This window comes from Pyxicephalus adspersus, chromosome 12 (assembly GCF_032062135.1).
Source record: "Pyxicephalus adspersus chromosome 12, UCB_Pads_2.0, whole genome shotgun sequence".
Classification (NCBI taxonomy): domain Eukaryota; kingdom Metazoa; phylum Chordata; class Amphibia; order Anura; family Pyxicephalidae; genus Pyxicephalus; species Pyxicephalus adspersus.
In genome coordinates, this window is record NC_092869.1 from 18,673,693 (window position 1) to 18,698,998 (window position 25,306).

Sequence of the window (25,306 nt, forward strand, 5' to 3'; positions counted from 1 at the left end):
ATTGTAAATGCCCTCTTTTTACATCACACTTACTGTTACCTGACTGGAACAGAGGATGTCATTTATTTGATAAAGGGATACCAACACTGTACAACTCATGTGAATGACCAAACATTTCAAAATGTAAGCACACTTTATTCGAATTAATCCATTCTGCATAACTAGGTATCTGCGCTCCCAATAAGTCTTTATGTGGGCAGTTCTGCATCCTTTTTTTTCTTTTTAAAAAAAAACAAAAAAACAACATTTTTACCTAACATATAATGGTTGTCTACTTTTCTATGTAAAGTAAAAATGTTGAGTTTAGGTACGCTTTAAACATGGCAGTTTTCTCTGTTCACTCTTCATTTCCTAAAGAAAATCCATGCACCTCCTACATAGGAGTAGTAGTAGCAGTAATACAAAGACCGAACAGTCGCCATGGAAACCTTGCATTACGTCGTTATCTCCACACAATGGAATGCCGGGTTGCCCACCAGGAATGTGATTGGATTTTTAGGACCCGTGATTTTCTCAAGCATTCCTTGCACGTCACTTCTGGTACACACCGGCCTGGTAAAGCTTGACAGTGCATTCGATATATCAGAAGAAACAGATTCCACGTTTTATAATAGCTCACAGGTATGGAAAGTGATCGGTTTATTAACTCAGTAAAAGAAGGAAACATGACTACTGGTATTGTTTAATGTTGAATATTTATCTACAGAGCTGAGCTTTTATTAAAGTCAAAACTACACTTTTCAAGTGTGTAACCTGCAGTTTCTACCTCAATCTGGAGTCATGGGTGCTATGTTTTTTTTTTTTTTGTTTTTTTGTTTTGCATTAGATTTTGCATAAACATGGTTTCTCCAGGGTTGGGAGTGTTAGTTCTGTCTCATGCTCTGCTCTCCAAAATATCCCTTTTTTATAGCTCACTCTGTGCTGGATGTTTACTTGTTAGAAACACAAATGCCAATTCAATTGAAAACAACAGACTGTACATAAATAGCACAACTTTTCATTGAAATTTGCAATATTCAAAACATGGTTCTGCTCAGAGTTAATATTAGCTGGTTGAGATGAAGGAATAATTGAGAGGAAGTAAATAACAAAACAAAAAACACTTAATCTTTAGTGTAACGTGCTATTGTAGTACATAATAGTCATATATGTAAATATTGATATATGCATTATTATATCCATTTATGCACATTTTAAAACACATTTTTTTCCACAGTGCAGTATGCAGAAACATTCAGAGTTATGTTTTTTGCTTTGGTGAATTTTTGTGTAAAAAAAAATAATACTTCTCAATGATAAATGGGTTTTTTATGTACCAGTATTTTCTTTAAAGTATTTACTTTCAGTATTTGGTCTCTGTTTTTTTTTTAATTTTAACTTCAAAGACATGACACCTAATTTAATTTTTTTCTTGTATTGTTTTTTAGAGCTTTAGCTTTAAAGGAGCATGTATTTGTTCTTCTATGAGTAGGTCTGTTAAGGAATCGAACCATCCTTTGCAAAAGAAGAAACATTATACTATACATTCTGGTGGTCAGTGTGCACTTCCTCCACTACATTCCATATCTCTGTCCTTGTTTTCCAAAATCAGCCTTGTTGCATGTCTTTATCCCCCTCTGACCTCGAAGACTGAATTTTCTCGCAATGTTAATTATTTAAATCAAAATTATGATGATAATTATAGTTTAAATTGATCCATGACCTCTAACTACATATACTCATTTCACCGCCATATCAATATTTGATTTGTGTTATTAATGTTTTTAATATTATGTACAATGGTAATTAATACAATGGTAATTGCAGTTGTTTTGATCTATGGTCTAATTGACCAAAACAAATTCTAATGTGTATGGGCTGCAGTGACGTAGGGATAGGTATAGGAAGGATTTACAGGCAAAGGCACAGGACACCAGATAATTTAGCATCAAATATAAGTGTGATATTAACTTCAAGACTTCCCTCTGCTCTGCTGATCCATACATCGAGATGCTGGCTATAAGTTTTTGTTTTTTGTTTTGCCTCCAAAATTGTTTTTTAAATAAACTCAACAACTTCTTAAAAGTCCAACTTCATGCAACACCTTTATATATATATATATATATATATATATATATTAACATCTCTTTGAGGTTTGAAGCTCTGTCCGGTTATTGTTGCTGATACATCACACACATCTAATTCTGTTGTCATTTGGGTTTTCCTTCTTCCTTAACCTAAAAAGTAGCTTTATATTAGTAAATGAATTACAGGATGATATTAGTAAATGAATTACAGGATGACATTAAGCCCAGCATTATGCAGCTCATTTTTGTGTGTCAAGGCTAAGCTAGACATTCCTCTCAGGGTATTATCATGACGCTAAAATGTGTCACAGTACTACTGGACAGTGCTGCACTTACAGCTCAGGAATAGGGAACCACCTACCCCAGCAGAGGGGGTAATAAAGGACTTGTTATCTGTGGCCTTTTTAGAAGATGCAAAGTAGAAATAGACAAAAAAAAGGCTGTAGGGGAAAGTAGAGTTGGTCTTTAAGTAGGAAGGGATAAATAGTATCTCTGTAGACTATAGAGATAAAGTGATACAAGAATTGTCTAAACAACCTCCAGGAGTACAATAATAATTTCTGTATTTTTGTGTTTTTAATTTTCCAGAATGCCAAAGTTAAAGACTACAAGAATAAAAAGAATAACAACAAAAGTCCTTTCTCTGAGACTTGGTGAAAGAAGAACAACAACTTATATGCAGGTTATCAATTGCAGTATTGACTATTTTTATATGTTTTTTTTTTTTATTTTAGAGTTTTCTAGTATTTTAAAGGACTACATTGCATACATTTAATAGTGATCTTTGCCTTGTTATCTTCTTGTTTTTATGATTAATCCTTCAATACTGCACTGATTACGCTGTCATTACTGTAGGTTATACTTACTAAACATTTATAAAGCACCATACATGATCCTTTGGATCTCCTAACTAAGGGCCCATCTGATTGGATACAAATTATTTTAGGTGGGTACTCATATTAAATAAGTTTGGTAAATCTGAAGGAGTTGTGCAAACATTGTACAGTTGAATTGTAAGGTGTATGGTGAGTTTTTTTACTTCTATGTACTGTGTGTAAATCATGGTGGCTGTATGTCAGTTTTTCACCAATTAACTATGTACAGATTTACATTCTCTCTTTGTCCTTCCAGTTGTATTACCATCCATAGCTATATATCATATAAAGGGAAAACAGATACGTTTGCTGATAAAGAATTGGTATTACCATAACATGTAATTGTTTACATTTTGTTACATTTACCTTTGCAATTTGTTTGGAATGAAGTTCCAAATGAATGAAGTTCCAAAGAAGTTCATTACTACTCCACTGCATTTGAAAACAATTAAAGAGTACATTCCAGGGTGTAGCCTCCACTTTACATCCTGTTATTATCTCAATCAAATGAAGCACTTTTCCACAGTAACTCTCTACAATTGGACAGGACTACCACACATGTGAAAATGTACCTCTCAGCCCACATCCTTTCCAACATAATGGAGATTCTTGCAAGGACATCTGATGTACCTGTAGTTCTACATAATACCATCTAGATAATAACTTGAAATTCCCTTCCTGTACACTTGCACATACTGACGTTTTATAGGTCATGCTCAGGATCTTCTTCTGAGCATCCGAGAGTACACTAATAAATTCGCCCATTTTCCTATATAATTCGGGAATTCTAGGCTGGCATAGCTGATTAAAATTTTGTATAATTTTTGGTCTGTTCTCTCCCCTAAACATAGCTTCTAACAGAGTAAGAGCTCTCTCAGAACGTAGAGGGTGTAGTAGTGACCTCACAAAGTGGCAGAATTGTATATACTTCCACTGGTGTATCTCCTTTATTTACCTAAAGAAACCAGATGTGACAAAGGGCGAACTGAATCATCCAAAACAACCTTATGCAACAACAACTCCCTATCCGCTGACTGGGCCAAAAAATCCTTTTGAAGTCCTGGTATAAAATATTGGTGTCCAGTAATTGGAAGTAAAGGTGAATTATATAACCACCTGTGTTGTCTATGTAAAGCATCCCAGCATCTCAGTGTGGTTAGAGTAAGGGGCGATGTATCCTTTCCTAAAGCTCTGTATTGTTTGGGAACCCAAATACCCTTATTTAGATTAGCTGAACAAAGCTCCATCCCTAGTGCCACCCACCCCTTAGATAGTGCATCATACTTCCAATTAAGTACACTATTTAAAAGAGAGGTATTATAGTATTGTTTAAAATTTGGAAGTCCAAGACCTCCTTTAATTTTAGGGCAAAAAAGTGATCGTGGCTCTATATGGGTACCATATAAATGTTGATACTAGTCTATTTAAACATTTACAAATGTTGGCCCTGATTTGGTTAAATTAATCTTAAAGTTAGTCAAATAACTAAATTCAGAGAAATCTGACAGTAAATTAGGAGTAGATATGTCAGGTTTCTGAATAACATACAGAATATCATCAGCATATGCAGCTAATTTGTGCTCTGTTTTACCTATCTTAACACCCTGTATATTATTATTCTGACGTATTGTATTCAAGAAAGGTTCTAAGGATGTAACGAAAAGTAATGGCGACAATGGGCAACCTTGTCTGGTCCCATTATATAATTTAAAGGGTACCGACAATATGCCATTTACACAGACGCTTGCAGTAGGGCAAGTGTACAAATCCATTATCCACTTATACATCTTAGGTCCAAGACCCATATGTTTTAAAGTCAAGGATAGGTACAGCCAGTCCACCCAGTCAAATTCTTTATCTGCAAGAAAAAGCGTGGGCTGGCTGCATCTCTGCACATAATGCAAAATAGCTAAAACACTTGTAGAATTATCTCTTGCTTCTCTCCCTTGGACAAATCCCGCCTTATCTTGATAAACCAATAGGGGAATAAAGAGCCTGGATTCTCATGGCTAATACCTTTGTGAATTATTTTAAGTCTAGATTAAGTAAAGAAATGAGACGGTAACTAGCACAGACTGTGGGATCCTTCCCGGGTTTGGGTATAACTGTGATATGTTCCCTCAACGTATCTTCACACATAACCCCCTTCCTTGATAGTTCATTAATCTACATGGACGGGGAGGAAAGAATATCTTTGTATTGTTGAGTTACTCACTAATATTTCAGTGAGAAGCCATCAGGCCCGGCATCTTACCAGTCGGAGTTGAACTAATGGCTGCCCTCAATTCACTCTCATTATTGTCACCTTCTAAATCAAGCAATGTTTTGGATGTTATTTTAGTTAAATTCCATTGTTTAAGATACATTATTATCTTCTCTTTCCTAGTAGCCTCTGTTTCAGGGGACTCATCTTTCCTCACCTGATAATATTCCCTAAATACCGCAGCCATTTCCCTCGATTGATGGACCATTTCATCGTTCTTGTTTTTAATCTTAGAAATATAGGTCCTCGTTTTCTCTTTCCTCAGGGCGTTTGCAAGATATGTACCTGAATTATTCCCCCACTCATAAAATCTCTTTGCTACTCTAGAAATAGCATACTTAGCTTTTACATTTAATATTTGCTTTTATTGTGTTCGTAATTGTGTCAACTGCATGGCCTGTGTCTTCCACTGCGATTGTTTAAGCACAGCTTCCAACTTTGCAATCTGATCTAACAATTCCTTTATTCTATGATTACTTTCCTTCTTCTTACGTGCTCCATGTGCAATAAATGTCCCCCTAATAGTAGCCTTATGTGCTTCCCGGATGTAAGCTGGGGCAATTTGATCTGTACCATTCTCTCTAAAAAAATTAATCATAAGAAATATCTGTATCAATATAATTTTCTCTTAATAAGGCTTCGTTAAGGTGCCACCTATAGGTTGGAATTGCTGCGGGCCCTCAACACATCGAGACTTTTAGTGCTGCGTGATCAGAGATTGTACGTGGACAAATTTCTGCATTAACACATTTTTCCAAGTGGAAGTGCTCTAAAAAATCATATCAATACGTGAATATGTATCATGTACAGGGGAATAAAAGGTATAATCTTTTACAGTCAGTTGTAATATCCCCCAAACATCCTTCAGTTGCATATCAAATAGTAATTTCTTTATTTTCCAAGTTTGTTTAAATGGGAGGCTCGATTTTCCTGATGAGATATCAAGGAGGGGTTCTAACACCATATTAAAATCATCTGCTAATATAAATAGCCCTTCCTGAAACCTTCTTAGGCTACGCAAAGTCTTCAATAAAAATTGTAATTTCTGTTCATTAGGACAGTAAATATTAGCTGTACGTCTGTGTAAGTCTATACGTAGTGTGTAAGTCTGTTCAAAGAGCTTTCCTTTTAAAAACAAAAATCTACCATCGGGGTCAGTTAATGGGCCTGACTCATCAATGAAATGCGCGCTCGCTGGACGCGCATACATTTGCCGGTTTCCCGCGGGCCGGAGTCGAGTGCGCTCGTACATTCGCCCTTCGCTGCCAGCTGGATTCCTGCCTTGATAATGAGCAATAGGGGTCGCGAATATGCCAATTAAGGCGATTAGATTTCAGCTGCGCGATTAAGGAGGATCTGAAGGATCTGAAGCTGTCAATGGTGAGATCATAGCAATTATTAGCGCACACCTGCTCTCTGTTCTGTGCGTATCTACAGTCCATTACAGGTCAAGGCATCGTAAGCTTTTAAATAGGCGCCTATGTAGAGGAGTTGAACTTGGTTAACTCTTGCCTAACAGGAAAGAAATAAGTGATTTAAAAATATGCTTTTTTCTTAGGGCACATAAATGTTTTAAACATTTCAACAGCGCAAACATTTTTTTTAGGGCTAAGGGTAATATGTGTGCCATTGGAAAGAATGATTTTTTAGGGGAACAGTGACTTTTCATGCAAGCTCGCCAGTGTAAAGCTGCCGGTGATGCGCGGCCCCAGCCGCGAGCTCATCCAGTTGCTGAATTGCGCGACGGCTTCCAATTTCAGATCGCGAGAACCGATGCGCGAGCGACCTTCTTGATGAATCAGGGCCAATGAGTCAACTAGATTAAATTGAGTACCCCTATGGAAACCTATCACAGCTCCTCTTAATCTATTAGATAAGGAAAAACATAAAACCTATGAGGATAGTTTCTTGAAAATAATCTGACCTTGAAAAAAAGGGAAGATGCGATTCTTTTAAAAACTTTCCCCTTGCACAGATAGTAGCCCTTTCAGAATCTGGTGCCTCTTACTGGCTGAATGCAAGCCCTTCACATTATACATAACCAACCTTGTCTGGCCCCAAGACACAGTCAAAAATCAAAAAGGATAAGTCTTGCAACCCTCCCATTGCAGATAACCTTATACAAACAACATTCCTCATGATACACAAACATGTAGACAAACAACACATAACAAAACAATTTAACTTAATTAAAGAACAGGTTCCCATATTAAATTCATGTTTTTCCCTTTTCTTAAAACCTTCATTTGTCCAATAGGGGCCCCTATGTGCCCCTAACAATTCAACTACCTATATTAGGTATACCCTATAATAATTGGCAAATATACAATCAGCACCTGGGCTCCCATTCACTCCTTCCCCAGCACATCATAGAACTCTCCACTTTAAAAACAGCCCAAACATCATAGAAACAATATTAAAGCATTTTCTTAAGTACAAACGCTCCTTCTCTTATTTAATTAAATACTATAGTCTCTCTATTTTATCGTGCCCGCTTGCGATGGTTTCCTTGCCAGGCAGCTTGATGTAACAAATGTGAACCAAGATGGTCTAACTCTTGCCAATTTGTAAGTGGCTTTTCTATGCCCTAACCGGCACAAAAAGTCTCCCAACTCTTCTGGAAAACGTAATAATTGAGAGCGTTCATCCTTCTTAGCTATTAAACATGCAGGGAAGCCCCAATGATACTGAATAGCTGCACCTCTCAATAACTCCAAAAATGGGCGCAAGGCCCTGTGTCCATCCAGGGTAGCTTTTGTAAGATCAGGAAAGATATAAATGGATAACCCCTCAAAATCATAACTAGGAAATGCCTTTAGCATCTATTGAATTGTAGCCTTATCCAAAAAGTAGTGCAGCTTCCAAATGATGTCTCAATGGGAATCAGGTGGAGCAGCTGTTGCTTTAGAGACTCTATATATTCTGTCAAAGCGAAGTGGAGCTGTGGGTGGGAATCCCAAAATCTGAATAAATAGGCTCCTTATGGTAGATTCTAGTTTGTCAGACCCAATGGTTTCAGGGAAACCCCTGACTCTCAGTTTATTCCTCCTCTCTCTATTTTCCACATCCTCTAATTTGTATGATAAGCTGTGATACATTTTTCTGACTTTTCATTTCTTAAAGCTCTCATCACTTTTTCATGTACATCCAATCTATCTTCTGCCTCCTCCACCTTTATCAGGGTATGTGTTAAATCAGAACATAGAGAATCATCTTCCCCTTTGAAATAACTTTTCATGTCAGCAAACATGGAGCATAAATCCTCTTTAGATGGGAGAGAACGTACATAGTCCTCTAAAGAGCTGGGGGTAACTGCACAGACTCCATCCCACTCTGCTCCTTTAGTAAACCGATTTCTTCCTCTCCTGCTTCCTGCTGAGTACTCACATTTAAACTCTGTCTCATTGCTGCAGTACCACACTCTGTTCGGTTTAACACCAAGGACTCCCCTTGTGATGCCAAAAATGATCTAATTGTGCCCAACGCAAGATTTTCTTAGGCTCCTTCCTGCTTTGCTTCCGTACCATATTCCCCGCTCTTAGTTACTATAGTTGGTCCAGAGGAAGGCCAAAAAAACCCTGGTACAATTTGCTTCAACAGGGGAAAAAAAAATCCTTCCTGATTACATGAGGCAATCAGATGTTTCCTGGATCAACAGTCACTGTTATTTTTACTTTAAAGCCTTAATACCCATTTATATTCTGTGCTTCTAGAAAAAACAGCTTTTTCTTGTAGGAGTCCGCCCATCAGATGACGTAGGAGGAATGGGGGAGGAAAGCAGGGGAGGGGGGAGGAGGGGAGAAGGGAATCCCAGGGCAGGTCCTCCGGCTCAGTGCTAATACGCGGTGCATCTGGCGTGACTTAGTGACTTATAAAAAAATCAAGATCCATCAGGATCATAGCCATTATGAACCTTATGTTGCAATAATGGACAAAACCAGCAGACCACAAGGAACTTTTAAATGTAAACATTGTAAACAATGTAATTGGATATATGAAAATCAAACTCTGACCCTACCTAATGGATCTATACATAGATTAAACAAACATGTAAACTGCAAATCCAAAGGGATTATATATCTTATTACATGCAGATGTGGGAGATATTATATAGGGAAAACTAAAAGGTTTACCAATGTATGTATGAACACATATACGCAATTACCAATGGAAAAATGCTAACGCCTATCAGTGTAAATGTAGGCACCTGTCATAATTTTGACAAAGACTATATACAATTCTCATTTTTAGAACAAATATCCCATAAACAAAGGGGAGGTAACATGGACAAAAACCTGCTTCAACATGAAGCAAAATGGATTTTCACTTTAAAAGCCAACTATCCACCAGGGTTGAACGAGGTATTTAGTTTCAAACATTTTTTGTAGTAAATATGGGTGAAAAGTCAACCGTATCTTACACTGTTAAAGTATATACACTTTAAAGTGTATATAGAAGGGAATAACCTAATATATATGTATTTCACATTGCTTGTGTAATCAAATGTTAAGATCAGATACACTTGCATTTCTTTGTTTAACCTTTATGTAACTTATTATGACTGTAAGGTGATATCAAATGAACCTTCTGTAAGATACACCCCTTTTACAAAAGATTTGATATATTATATATTTTGCAAAAACTTTTATTGATGTAATGTATGTTCATTGTATTATGATACTCAAGAAACTTCATGTAATGTATTTTTCCCAACACAAGATCAGATTCACATACTATTTGTTAAAAATACAGCTCCACTGCTCTCTTATCTCCCCTCAGTTCAAAAAATGAACATGACATATCATCATAAAATGGAACCCCTGGGTACACCCCCTGAGTTGCGGGGATGGGGGCATCAGCACAAAGTTGGTTGGTGCATTAGGAGCGAATGGGAGTGACGCGAATGGGAGTGACGCTGAGATATCCTCCATATCTAGAAGGGTAAGAAATACCCAAAATTACCTGTAATACTTAACATAATGACTATGTAATATATTATGTTACTTTTATCATTTTTAATATCTACCTACTACTATGATATTTATTCTTTATAGACCTTTCGTTAAGAAAACCTTATAAGAAACCCCTGTACAAAAGGAGAAAATATTTTTTCATACAGGAAAACTATATTTTTTTTCTTTTACTCCACAAAATGACAATTGCGCACAAGTAAGGATAATATAAGTCTGTTACCACATTCTTATGACATCTTATTTATTTACTCACTGATGCTTTTAGCAGATATGCATATCCTTATAAAAATATATTTTTATATAGGGAAAAAGCACTATGTGGAAAACTAGTTAAGCTATTTCTGAAATAATGAGACTGTTTGAAAATAGTATACATACAGGTTTTTTTTTGACCCCTGATGTACCATATGAGATGAAATATGAGGACCAATATGATGTTGACTATTGTACCTATTGGATTATATCCAAATGAAAGTAATTTAACTATTACTTAACGTATGAAATAAAAAAAATATTTAAATACCAATATACTATTGTCTATACACATATCTAATAAATATTTAGATGTTTTCAAGAAACAGTGCTTTGAACTCCAACATACGTATCATCACCCTTGAGGAAGCCTAGATTGAGCAAAACGCGTCGGGTTAACAAAGCTGCAACATAAGAAATATTCTTATGTTATACGTTCTTTGCACTTTAAGTAGTTGATTTGTGTCTAGCATAGGAGGTACATGACCTCTAAAAGCAAGGAAGTACCTCTCCAACTGTACTGTGGATGTCTATGAAAATGTTTGGGTAACTAACCTCAAGAGGTGAGGAAGTACTTTACAAATCTGTGTTGTTGCCATTATGTTTGCTGTTTCATACACTTGAAAATGTGTGAATGAGTCTTGTTGAATACACAAAATTTTTTTGCCAAAAACCCTGTCTTTGGACTATATTTATTCTGATATTACAATTTTCTGGGGTTGGCGAAAAAATGTACTTTTCCTGTCAGGAACTTGCATATGAATTCTAAATCCATTGTTCCATACTGGTCCCCATAAAAAAATCCCCTAAATTTTAGATACTCTTATGGGTTTTTAAAGAAGTTTAGTTTCATCAGTTACCTAGATTTTCATGAAATTAATGGTGGGAGCCATAGTCCCCTTTAAACTGGTAAAGATCTTGGTGCCCAGCTGTAAAAAAAAAAAGGCGTGCCATAAGTTTTTTATGCGTTCTTAAAAAACCTAGGGAGGTTAATCAGTGAGGAATAACCCCATTCAGTCCCATTCCATATCTGTTTACAGGGTAGATTTGACATGTGATCCCAGTGGTAAAATGCACTCTTGGGGCCATGGACAAATATGAAGGCGAGCGGCAGGAATCCTTAAAGCTCAGGGACACAAACGGCATAAATAATTCCGAGCTTCACCTGCATGAAATTTCCCTTTGATGCCTGCTCCTAAGAAGTCGGCCACCACTTCTCAAAGTGGATCAAAACAACAGGTGAAGCAGCTCTGCACGCCACCGACTATCCCGGTGGGATTGGTCCCGCTTCTCCTGTAACTGCAGCTATAGATGATCAGGGCAGTGCAGCAGGGTCACAAAAAGATGCTCTTCCACACACACAGAAAACAGTGAGTCTTGCAGAGGATATCAGAGCCCAATGGAAGATAATGCCCATTAAGGCTAACATGAATGCCTGGGTAGGAAAGACTTATACCATGGAAACCAGGCTGTCAGCACTGAAAACTGTGCATAACAACACTTAGCAACGTATAACATCTATGCACAACAAATCCGCATCGAAGATGGGAAAAACTGGACCCGGTGAAACAATATACATTTGCGGGTGATACCGGTAACCACCGGCATACCAGATCTACAAGGAGGTGTGCAAGCCATTCTTAAAGCGGAAATAAATGCAAAATGAAAAAAAACACACCTTTAACCGCAGATCTGTCGATCCATCGGGAGGTTTCTTCGTTTGGGTCTTGTGTCGTTTTGGTATCCATCTTCAGCCGCCATCTTCTTCACATATCTTCCAAGTTCTTTTTTGTAAGTCAACTGATCTCGTACTGCGCAGGTGCGAAATCAGGTAATGTTGATAGGAGAAAAAGATTCATGATCTCACTGCACATGTGTGAGATCGGCATTTTTTCTCCCATTAAGGAAAGTACTCCTTCTGCGCAGGCCTGATCTCCAAGCAGCCAAGAGCCTCCTCGGATACATGACGTAGGTAGCGGTGATCAAGACAGAAAGAGAAGGTGCTGCAACCATTTTTTTTTTATTTTTCTCAAAAGGTTGTTGCACTTAATACTGTATATAAAAGGGTTGTCTGCCCTTTATGTAAGTAAAAATTTTGAGTTTAGGTCCGCTTTAATAAAGTGTTGGATAGAGCTCCCACCTCTGAATTAGAACTAGACAGGGCACACAGGGTGGATTAAGTCAACCCCTCTACATCTCAGCGTCCCAGAAATGTGCTGTGCCATGTCCACTTTTTTACCCAAAAAGAAGAAATAATTTGCCATGTATGACACTCAGGTCCTATGGAATTTGATGGGGCTAGTATCCAATTACTACCTTATCTCTCAAGTCTGGCCTTGCACATGCAGAGACTCGTGCACCCTCTGATATCTGCTATTTAGCAAGCAGGAACTCAATATCGGCCGGTCCATTTCCTATCTTGGTCATAAATGCCAACTGTCAACTACCAAATTTCTTCCACTTTCTTAGAGTCCATTGAAGTACACAATTGGTTGGATTTTTGATAGGATACAGCTGGCTTCTAATTGCCTCACACTGTGAAATACCATCGACACCGATCTAGGTCTAGATATCGCCTGTCCCAACCCAGGTCAGAGGAATCTATAAATTCTAATGAAGCCTGAAAATTCCAATTCTGTTCTTCCTGAGTACCTTAAGGACTCTTAAACAGATTGGGAATCCCCTGAAGTGGTACCTCTAAGCATCCTCTAGGTTTAGGCCTCAACCTGATACTCTACCACCAAGGAAGAGTCCATTTCTCTTGAGAGTTTGTTTTGTGGTAACAATGCTAAGCTCTTTTTTTCCACTTTGATTGTTCTTTGTTAAATAATCTGTTATTGTTTAAAATTTCTTTTCAAAAAATCAAAATTGAAACCCAGGATTTTTGTGGCCTACAAGTTTTTTTTTACCTTTACGTTGCTTTACCTCACTTCATGCTGCATTGTTTTTGTGCAATTGAAACGTAATGGCTTAGCTATTCAGTGTGGGTTTGATTGGGAGAATAACCTTGGCTTGGATGATGCCACTGACTTATACTGATCTCGCTATAGCAGGGTGTATTTTGGCCATTTTAATTATGCAGGTTGATTTTTGAGGTATTTTGTGGTTCCCTTTACTATGCCACTTGTGCTCGAAACATCTGAAAATGTTTAGGTACTTGTAGCCTGTTTAGGCAAGAGAGGAGAGCAGATTTCTTCAGGTCTGTCAGACGAAACCAGGTACAGCCCCAAGGCCTGATGGTCTGACAGACCATCTATCCATTTACTCGATACTCTCACCCCCCCCCCAAGAATTCAATGCAATACCAGAGGGCAATATAGTACTGGTGGATACCAGGAAAGACCTTATGCAATGTTTCAGTTACACTTTAAATTTCATATTTGAACTTTAATTTAAAACTTTTTTACAAAATTATAGCTAATCATTTACTACGCTGTGATCTGGTTGGCTTTATTCCAATAAGAGACGCCCGCGACAACACTACGAATGCAATCAACTTGATCCACCTGGCACAAGCCAGCAAAATACCTACCTTTCTGCTTTCCACTGATGCAGAAAAGACCTTTGACAGGGTGTACAGGCAATATATCCGTTCCACTCTGTCACACATTGGTGTCTTCCAAATTATGATGTACTGCAAAGAAACTCTGTATTCACGACCCTCAAAAGTCCATTGAGTCCTGTCTGACCCTCTAATTGCATTCGCCAGGGATGCCCATTAACACCACTGATTTTTATTTTAATGTTAGAACCCTTTCTATATACCATTGGAGCAAATCCAGATTTTAAGGTCTACCATAAAGTTGCAGCGTTTTCTGATGATCTGCTGTTACTCTCCTACAAACCCACTAATATCCTTTCTTTTTTTAACAGTGGCCCTCGAAGAATATCAGGAGTCAGTTAACCATTCCATCAATCTGGATTAGTTAGAAGCTCTAAATGTCAATCTCCTTAGTTTTGTAGTCCAATCAATAAAAGATGCTTTCCCATTTAAATGGGACCGGAATTGATAAGATATCTAGAGATTCGTCTGACAGCGGAACTCAACAAACTGTTTAAATTTTATGCCCTTCCTGATGCAAACATAAACAGACTTCAAGCATTGGAATTCAGGAAACGTATCCTGGTTCGGAAAGTGCAATATAATAAAAGTTTATATTATTCAACACTTGTTGTACCTGTTTCAGATGCTCCCAACTGCCATCCCACCTTCATTTCTACAAAACCTCTGGTCCACATGTACATCTTTTTATTGTCAGGTTCCCCAGACCCACTTCACATTGCTTTCAAAACCCCAAAACAAAGGAAGGATCGCCTATCCCAACCCTATAATATACTATGCAGGTGTACATCTTATATGGTTAGTAGACTGGAGTAGGCAAACCAGCTATGCTGATGGATGCTTTGCCATATGTTGTAGGGTATTGTTGTCTGTTTAACTTCTTTATTTTGGCAAGCATTTCATGGGTTGTCAGACCCTAATAACTTGAAGTTTGTAAGCCTTTAGAAACTAATCCACTCATAAAAGAACAGAGACCAAGTGGAGTGATCAGGAACTGGAAGTATTGTTCTATGGGCCTGTATCGACGGGATTTTGTTCGCTTCAAGTGAGTTTGACATTCCTATGTATTTGTAAATGCAGAACCTGTTTTAAACCAGTAAAAAAACATGTCAGAAAGGTTAACTTAACTAACTAGTACAAATGCACCTGTCAGTGAGTTTTGAATATTGAAAAGCATCTTGATGATGTTAACAAAGTCCCTAGTTGTGCTGCTGTCCAGTTTTTCAAGAGACAACTCAAAATAAAGCTAACCTAAATTAGTGTAATTCATTTACATATATTTCACTTTCAACCTTTCTAGTTCTATTCCCTAGACCTGTAATAAAGTTAGAGGCTAGAAAGCACAGATTGTATCTCTATGAGCACTTTGCCAGCAAGGGGCAGTGGGAAACAGTTTTCTAAAATGGTTGTCACATCCAGTTTTTACGATACAGGGTACCCTCCATTTTTGTTAAAAAACATACAAATGTTACATACAATGAAAAAATAATGAAATATTAATATGAATGTACTGTTTATTTAAATTTCTTTTGTTCATACAAAGGATTTACTGTTACTCTATGACATTTATTTTACATTAAAACATTTGAAAATTAATCGGGTAAGCAGTTAAGGTAAAAATTTAGGCTTATAGCTTTTCCTGAAGTATTCAGTGTTAGGACAATCCCGCTGAATGCTCCAACAATAGTCAGCTATCATATGTACATGCTATTTACCCTGATACCGCCCTTCCATGACCTTCAAATCTTGGTTGAATCATTCACCTTGCTCATCGCTGACTGCGCCAAGGTTTTCCGGGAAGTTAGAAAGATGGCTATGCATAAAATGCACCTTGATGCTCATATTGCAACCATTTTGTTACTCTCCCAAGAGTTTCTAGACAATTTCTGTGTAATTATTTGCTCGTGTGTTTCTAAAAAGCTCTTGACAATGGCTTTGAATGATAACCAAGCATTCTTTTCGACTTCTGACATTTTCCTGATAAAATGTTCATCTTTGATGGGCTGCCGAAACCGTGGACCATCAAACACACCGACCTTTTTTTTTTTTATATGACAGGCTAGGAAATGCCAAAATGCGGTACTTGAAACAGTCTCCTTCAGTTGGCTAAGCTTTAACGAACTGCTTCATCAGACCCAGTTTCATGTGTAAAAGTGGCAATATAATATTCTTTCTATCAACAAGTGGCTCATGTAGAATGTTTGGATCACCTGGTTTTAGGGCAGATCTTGGAGGCCAATTCCTTTCCACCCAATGCCTCTCACAAGCTCTGCTGTCCCACATGCATAGGTAACAGGGATAATTTGATGTATCCCCATTGCTGACCAAGAAAGAAGCATACAATTTTAAGGTCAACATAGATGACCCAATTGTGTTTGTGATAGTGCAACAAATCAATGACTCTCTTTATGTCTGCATATTCTTCACAAAATGAAACTGAATGGCCAGTTGGGACTGACCCAAATATTTGGCATTTGTGAAGGAAGACACACTTTAAACTCCACTTTGAGCTATCAATGAAAAGTCGCCATTCAGTTGGGTTAAAGATTGGAATTCCCAATTCCTCCAATAAACCAAGTATGTTATGGCAATACACAAAGCCACTGTTAGTTCTAAAGTACTGCAGAAATGCAATTTCCCTGGTTCAAAAGTATGATGCATTCATTCCTTTTTGAAGTAAGTTTGTCTTAAGCAGTCTTGATGCTAGAAGTTCTGAAGCCTTCTTTGATAGTCCCAAATCTCATGCCAAATCACTCATCAGTTCATGATGAGCTCATGCTGATCAAATCCCTTACGAACGGAGTCCTCTTCAATTTTAAACCTTTCATTGTTGTTGTCACCTAGTTCATTACCATAATCATGTTCTTCAAGAGAGGGTAGTGTAACAAAAACCGGCCCATGGTAGACTAGGATACTCTGTTACATTTATTTTTAGGCTCTTGCCAAACCATAGGTATACCAAATAGCATCTTATCACGCGTTTTCTTTGTCCACATCCGTAAACCCTCGACACACTGTTTACACACCTTATGAGGGCCCAAGACTTATCTTGACCATCTAGTTTAACTTTGGCAAATAGGCTTGCTCTACAAATGTGCTGATGTTCGCCCTTTGACTGGGAATAGAGAAACTGCCACAGATATAACAAAAGGAATTGGGGTTGTTTAGGCACTTACGACGGGAAACAGCAGAGCCAGGTATGATCTGAAAGAAAGGAAATATGTGTGTAAGTTGAAAAAAAATTTTTGCTTATTCACTACGTAGAGCAGCGCACAACCTCTGACCACACTGTCTTGCGTGTAAATGAATAGCCTATACAAATCCACGCTACAGTAATCACATTATTATAAGCGGTAGAGAAAAAACCTGACGTGATAGAAGAAAACTATCTGCACTTTTAGAATCAGCATACCTATTTTAGTGTAAATAAGCTTAAAAATTTAAGTCAACAAAATATTTGTTCAAAATTGTTCACCAGTGTTATTAGCAACTGCACTGTTGTAAAGTGGCTAAACTGTCCTTGAATATATACACTTCTACAAATATGCACCTATTTGCCATCAAAAATTAGCCACAATTCCATACCCCTAATAATTGTATAGTAGGCTCCCCCGTTTCTTACCACCTGTAGATTGTAAGCTTGTTTAGACAGGGTCATCTTCCTCCTGTATTCATAGTTTATACTAGGTATTTATGCAGGCTTGTCATCTACTGCCCCTAATTTTTGTTCAATATGTAGTATATATGTATATATAAGTTTGTAAAGATATCACTTATATGATAAACTCTTGTCAATTTTTAGCCCCCTACTGACTTTGAAGATGTAGCAGTATATTTCTCAAAGGAAGAATGGAGATATCTAGAAAAAGACCAAATGGACCTGTATCGACAAGTAATGATAGATAATTACCAAACAATTACATTTCTGGGTAGGTTGAATTATTTATCTTTATATATTAATATTTATTATTATCTTTTATAGCTACATACTGTAATTTGTCTAAAGAAACAGAAATAAACTCTATACTGTTATATACATTTTTTTAGCCATAAAAACGTTTGACCAAATTTCTGGTTCAGAACATACTTATTGTACTACTAAGAACTGTTTTGAGTATACATACACTTTTTGGGTAGAAAGTTAAAAACATTTTCCAAAAAGTGCTATTACCCTTTGCTTCCACCTTAACCTCCAAATCTACATACACCATTTGACCTGAGAGATCTGGTCTCTCTTGCTGTATCTATTCAGTCAGACCATCATTGTGACTGCTGATAGTCTTTTGGTGTGTTTCTGCACCTTTAAGGAGAAAAGGGTGGAGATGCAGATTTCATAGTGTTAGGGACCCCTTTTTGCATTTCTTGCATATGCAAATGTATGCAACTGAAACCTCTGATTTTCACACAAATTGTTGAAACATTGTAATATATTTTATCAGCTAAACGAGGACTAGAAGTTGCAGGGAACAACCTGGAAGCGCTTTAGGTCACACCTTTGCATTAACGGGTCTGTCTAGACCCTGCTCTAGCACTTACCCTCGGAGGCCTTCCTAGTTTTAGAGCTGTTGGCATTGCTATTACTCTATACTTTAGAGACATTGGACTTTCTCTTTGGCTTTCTCCTATTGCTCTGCATTCAGAGAAAATGCATTTTCTCTTTCTCAGAAGGTTTAATTCAATAGCAACCTTGGTCAGGCTGTGGATAAAGATCTATTTAAGTTGTTAGGTGCCTGTTTCAAATATACCAGATTTTTGCTGATTCACTGTGGAATTGGTTAACATTGAGGGCTGGCATCTTTCCTGACATTAGCAAAGCGAAAGTGTCATTCTTGTGCTGCTTCTGCTTTAAAGAGCCACAAGGTCTCCAATCTTCAGGTTGCTTTTAGGTGCCAAACCCACTGCTACATGTTGCTGAGTAAGTTCAAATGTCCCACTGTTTCAGCTGAGATTCCCAAGTTGTTCCAGCAGGGTTTTAGGTTTTTTTTACATCAGTTTCTAGCTGAACCTGACCATGCCTCTGTGCAGAATCTGTTTTTGAGTTGCCTTAGGTCATAGAGGCCTCTAAACCTGTGGCCATAGTGACTTTGTGGCAACCCTTTCTTTATCTAAAGAAAGTATATATAAGATGTTGTGTCCTAAATTCAAAGGAACCATCTATCCTCTCATTGATGACGTCCAACCCTTAGGGTAGGATGTAGTTGATCAGCCTACTCTTTGCTAAACCACTACTTTGCCCCCAGCATTTGCTGGAGGTATTCCAATTTAGGAAAAGGGTTCACAGTCTGGGGGTAATTTCTTTAGTGGACCCAGCTTAACAAGGGGTCCAAAAATTAGTAGTAGACATACCTATGTTTGAAGATTCTGCTTAGGAGGAGTTAGATCATCTTATATGTCAGGTCTGGCTGGCAAGCCTCATTCTTTGGACAGTCTCAACTGTTAACTTTAAAAACCATGTCAGTAAAGATTTAATCTCACAATTAATCCCATATTGATAAAATGCTTAGATCAAAGGGTTTCCGCCTTACAGCTTTGCTGTGATGGTTTCTTAAAGGCTTCTCTAATTTATTGGATGGCTTTACTTTTCATATTCACATGAGCTGCAGATTCTGCATCTAAGTAAATACTGATATGCTTTCTCAACTAGGGTTCCTCCTAGGGTTGCTAGGTGTTTCAATGGGTAATCTGTGCTAGATCAGTTTAAGTGACGCCAGTGCTTTTTTTGTTTTTTTTTTGCTATCTGTAAAGATAATATCCTTCCCACTGGCCAGAAGTCTAAAAGACATTCTTCCTACTGACCAACTGGTTAGTGTACTGTGAGCTCTGGTTAAATTGGTTATATTGTATTTCTTCACATTAAAAAGGTTGAAAAAGGCTGGTCTAGCAACTGGATTTGAATGTTTCAAACAAGGAGAGCATCCATATGAAAATGTATGTAAAGATTTTTGATAGCGAGAGCGGGTAAGGATAATAGAGTGCCAGGTTGTATTTGTGGCCTGTGGTCCACGATGGGAATAAAAAATTCACCTCTTAGTTTGTCCTGATGACCATTTGTCACAGAGACAGGAAGTAAGGAAATGGAAAATGTTCTGGTGACAACCAAGATGGTAATTTCCGTACACTGAAAAGATTTCCTTTCACTTCCTCCTCCTGCTGCATCTCCAAGTCATTAAACGAAAATTTATCTAGCAGGACACAGCAAACAAAAAAAAAACCCAACGATTTTAACCCTTTCCTGCTTTATTTCAAACAAAATAAGTTTTGGCTGTAAATACTTTTCAAGCATGTACCTAAATTTTCCACAAAGGAACATAGTGCTACTTATCTACAGTGTAGTGACTGTGTTGACACATTGTTGTATTTTAAATCTAATACAATAGGTTCATTGGAAATGTTCAAGATTACCATATTGGGTTTGTTAGTAGGGCACATAATGGGTTACATTTGTTAGTAGGGCACATAATGGGTTTTCTAAAGGGTTAATTGATGTTATATGTGCTTCACAATCATATGTAATCACTGTCACCTAACATAGGAGCAGCTGATGAACAGCAACAACTGCTTAAAACGGCATCCTCATTCATTTTAAATAGGTATGGTAGTGGTGGCTGGCAGGCTGTAAGGCACCCATAGACTGCCATAGTACTTTCTGTGAAACCATAATGCTAGTGAATCTTGGTACATACTGTAAAGAAAAATAAATGCAATCATTTTAAAGCATAAGTAAAATAAAAACAAAAGGGGGGAATGAGGAATCTTCATTCTTCACTTTCGTTGTCTTCTTGGCCCGTCACCTGATCTCACCCTGCTCTGGTGCGAGATCGAGTGACATACCCGCTGAAAAGGGGGAAAAAAAAGAGTCAATCTCACTGCGCGTGTGTGAGATTGCCATCTCTTTCCCTGAATAGAAAAAAATTCCCCTTCTGCACATGTCTAACATGCATCCAAATCCTACCGGGATGCGTGACGTAGGTATCCCGAGAGGCTCTGTGCTCCTATTCAGTCTTGATCAATAAGGGGCTGCAATTTTTTTTTTAAAAAAAAGGATGTTGCACTTAAAAAAAATAAAAACATTTATTATTATTATTATTATTATTATTAATAAACAGGATTTATATAGCGCCAACATATTACGCAGCGCTGTACATTAAATAGGGATTTATTTTCCTTTACATATAAGGGTTGTCTACCCTTTTATTTAAAGTGAAAATGTGTATTTATGGTTTAAACATAAAAATGTAATACACGATAACTCAATTTAAATAACCATTTGAATACATTTTTTAGTAAACATATACAGTATACTTCATACATAATTTTAGTAAATCAGTGAAATCCGTAAAAAAGATAAAATCTTTCAAATAAAAAATAAAATCTACAATTTGTGTAGGAGGGTCCTTGTAAGTTGCAAGTGCAGAAATGTAACATTTACTGAAGCTATGGGCTGAATTTGTCCATTCTGCTAGAACACAGGGGAATAAAAGCTGTTGCATAAACTGTGGATTACTTAATTTTGGAAAATCGTCCCAGCTTTTATAAGTTCTACTAATACTTTACCTATGAAAAAGATTTCGTTTTATTCTTTACTGTTCATTTTAAAAATCTGTTCTGGTTTTCATTTAGGATACCAGAATAAAAAACCACCATTAATATCAAAAATTGAACAGGATGAAGATTTGTTTATTACAGAACATTCACAGGGTGAGTTTAAAGGTTCTGGTTTAAAATGTGTATATTTAGTAAAAACCTGTTTTCTTGGATCAGTTCTAATGGTATGAAAAAGTAAACAAAGATCTTATGGGATTTTATCTTATTTCGATCACCAGGTCTTTTTTTTATTTCTATCTTTATTCCTGGACACCATCACATCTGATTACAAATAACATTTGCCTTAGATTCTTCCAAAGGCCACTGTAACTTGAATAACAGAATTAAAGAGGTTTTTATGAACTTCAGAAAGAAAAGATACCCCTCAAATCTAGTAATTTATTTGCTAAAAGAAACATTTTTTAATACACCATTAACCCTCTCCACATGCATTATCCTCTTTATTTAGCTAGGATCTACTAGTACAGCTAGTAGAAGTATCTGTACATTTACATCTGCATAGTGTATTTTTCTTAAGGCGGAACTGTCACAAAAAAAAAAGACACCTGCCTTTACAGGTGGAAAGCCATTGATCAGTGCACGATCCTGGTCCAGTGAGTTCTGCACATCTTACTTCTTCTTCCCAGCGCTGACTAAGCACCAACTTCTTCTTCCTTTATCTGGTGACGTCACCCAATCCCGCACTGCAGGTACGAGATTGGGTGAGACGCACCTTTCTGTTAATGTAAAAAAAATCTACGATCTCACTGAACTTTTTTTTCTTTCTTTGGGTAGCCCAAAGTCTTTTGGGATATGAAGAAGAAAGGGGAGGTCCCCAATTTGGCAGGGGGACGGGTGAGTATAGGAAAAACACAAAGGTTTTTGATGTTGAAGAAATGCTTATTCTTAATGCTCATTAAATGGGTATTCTTTTATTTTTTTTTATGTATAAAAATACTTAAAATTTTAGGACAGGCAATGTCCCTTCTGAAATGAAATATTTTTACCTTCATGTTCACTATATATTTTTTTACAGGTACACGGAGCTGTGCATATGCAATTTGGATTGTAATAGTAGAATAGGATCAAGCAGGTAGGAATATTTTATTGCAGAAGGGTTCAAATTTTTATTGTTAGGGTTTAGTTTCCTTTTTTTAAATATTCTGCAAATTTAATGAATTAGTATTTTTTTTAATTGGATTTTTCCAAAAAGCATATTTGAATACTTGCAGTGAATAAAATGTACAATTATCTGTAAATGTATATACTTGTATTTAGGTCATATGAAGGCTGTGATCTACATACAAACAAAACTATGTGGAATGACTTATTCTCCTTTAGTCATGTAGCTCTTAATGATCAGTGGAGCAATGGGAGCTCTGTGATTGGACGAGAGTAGGACAGAACATTGATTGCACCATTAAGCAAAAAAGAGAACTCTCACTGTATTAGGCTGCAATTTTTTTTTATTTATTCTTATTGTCTTTCTGTTTGCAACACTAAGCAGCCATACCCTTGCATTATAAATATGCACATTGGACTAGAAATATTTTATTGTTAGCCATGTACTCATTTTGAATATCTTTTGTAGATGTCTACGCATTCAACAAAGAGCTACAAACTTCTCAGTTGGCAACTAATAAATTGAATGTGAAAGATATACAATTGACAGGTGACCTAGAAAATTGTACTAAAATATGTTCTGATAAAATTGAGAGTCTTGCCGTCAAACATCAGTACAACTTTCGAGACAGAGTTGCAGTGGAGTACACCATGTTTTATTGTGAAGCAGATGAAGTGGGAAACCGTAAACTTCAAAAGAGTATGCAACATACGTCAAACAATGGCAGCATTGTAGATGCCCCCAAATGCAGCACTAAAAAACTACATACATTAAAAGATAAATCTTTACCAGGTGACCTAGAAAACAGTGCAAAAACATCCACTAATAAAAATCAGAGTCTGCCTCCCAAACGTCAGTACAACTTCCGAGACAGAGTTTCAGTTGATTACAACATGTTGTATGAGGATGACGTGAGGCAACATAAATCTCACAAGAGTTTTCCAAAGAAGATACAGTATGGCAAATTTCAATTAAAGTGTGCCGAGTACACCTGTAGTGAATGTGGGAAAAGCTATAGTCAAAAAACAACTCTGATGAAACATCAGATGATCCACACTGGCATTTCCATTTATGTTTGTTCAAAGTGTGATAAGTGTTTTACTCAACGCTCTAACCTCAAGAGACATGAGAGATCTCATTCGGTGGAGAAACCATGTGTCTGTTCTTACTGTGGGAAGGGCTTTACTGAAAGTTCATCATTACACAAACATCAGAGAATTCACACTGGACTTAAGCCATTTGCATGTTCAGAATGTGGCAAGACCTTCAGCATTTGTAACTATCTTATTGTTCATCAAAGAACTCACACAGGTGAAAAGCCATATGTCTGTGCAGATTGTGGAAAGAGCTTTACTCAAAGTTCCCATCTTATTACACATCAGAGAACGCATACAGGCATTAAACCATATGCTTGCATAGAATGTGGGAAAGGCTTTACTTCTAGTTCCCATCTTATCACTCACCAAAGGACTCACACAGGGGAGCGGCCTTACAATTGTGGGGAGTGTGGGATGGCCTTCAAACATAGTACCCACCTTGTTCTGCACAAACGCAAGCATACTGGTGAGCGGCCTTACCAATGCCCTAAGTGCCCACAGATGTTTGCACAAAGGCCTCAGCTTCTAAAACACCAACAAAAACGTCATTAATTTGAACCAACCTAAGATTAAAGTGTTATCTTATGTCCACTTTTGAATCACCTCTTATTTATTTTTCTTTGTAATATACTGAACAAAAAGTATATTAAAAAAACAAACAGAAGAAGCACCATTGCATCACAGCTTAGGTCTTACAAAAAACCTTCCAAAGCCCCGGAGGTTCAATGCACCCTGCATAATCCATGGAAAGGTTCTCAGTCCTTCTTTAAAATTGCAGAGCAGAATGAATTTTTTTCCACAGTCGTTGAACTGTGATAAGCATTCTCAAATCACAAAGAAGGAAAGAAATTGATATGCAAATATTCTAAGTACAATAAATGTGCAAAAGAAATTTCATAATGTACATAGACATGTTAAGAAAACAAACCTATAAAATAGTACTACATACCTAGTTTGACAGTAACATCCTAGTCAGGGTTAAAATTCCTCTTAAAATGGGAGGCTTTACCACTTAACTTTAACATGTGGTGTGGGCTTTACATCACTTATTTAAAAAATGTTCAAATTTCATAAAATATGTGTACATAGAAATCTGTTAACTGTGTTTAAATAATATATGCTTGCCCATGAAAACTTTGTTAAATAGTGTTACACTCCTTTCTTCTCAAATTGTGTACCTCACATAACAAATATTTGCACTAATTTTGTGCACACAAAAGTTGACACTGTTGTTATACAAGTCTAAAATAGTATGGTATAAAAAAATAGAGACTTTTTCTTTTGGAGACACAATAGAAGGTGAGTTAATACTTTGTCAGGTTTCACTTTATAGGCCTCCCCTTCAGACTGCCTAAATCATCCCAGGCATCTTATAATTGCTAAATCATGCAAGTTATGGAAATCGACCACCCTTTTACACTTTTGTAATGCTGACAAGCCCCCTAATGCACCTCCTTCACTTAAATGGCATAGGCTTCTACAGTAGGAAGTGAGAAGCTACAAAAGCTTGG

At 37.1% G+C, this 25,306-nt stretch overlaps 1 protein-coding gene across 3 annotated transcripts; it reads left to right on the forward strand.

The window, feature by feature from the left end:
• The first annotated feature begins 457 nt into the window (after window positions 1-457).
• On the forward strand, window positions 458-24,386 carry LOC140342499 (zinc finger protein 10-like). 3 transcript variants are annotated; one of them, XM_072428703.1, is made up of 6 exons: window positions 458-621; window positions 2,655-2,748; window positions 17,794-17,920; window positions 21,612-21,689; window positions 22,371-22,430; window positions 23,167-24,386. In XM_072428703.1, the coding sequence occupies exons 2-6, from the start codon at window positions 2,656-2,658 to the stop codon at window positions 24,345-24,347; spliced, it is 1,539 nt and encodes a 512-aa protein (XP_072284804.1). In that variant the 5' UTR covers window positions 458-621; window position 2,655; the 3' UTR covers window positions 24,348-24,386. The 3 variants fall into 3 exon arrangements, with proteins under 3 accessions (XP_072284804.1, XP_072284802.1, XP_072284803.1); XM_072428701.1 differs by lacking the exon at window positions 458-621 and adding an exon at window positions 2,323-2,440; XM_072428702.1 differs by lacking the exons at window positions 458-621; window positions 22,371-22,430 and adding an exon at window positions 2,324-2,440.
• The last annotated feature ends 920 nt before the right edge of the window (window positions 24,387-25,306 follow it).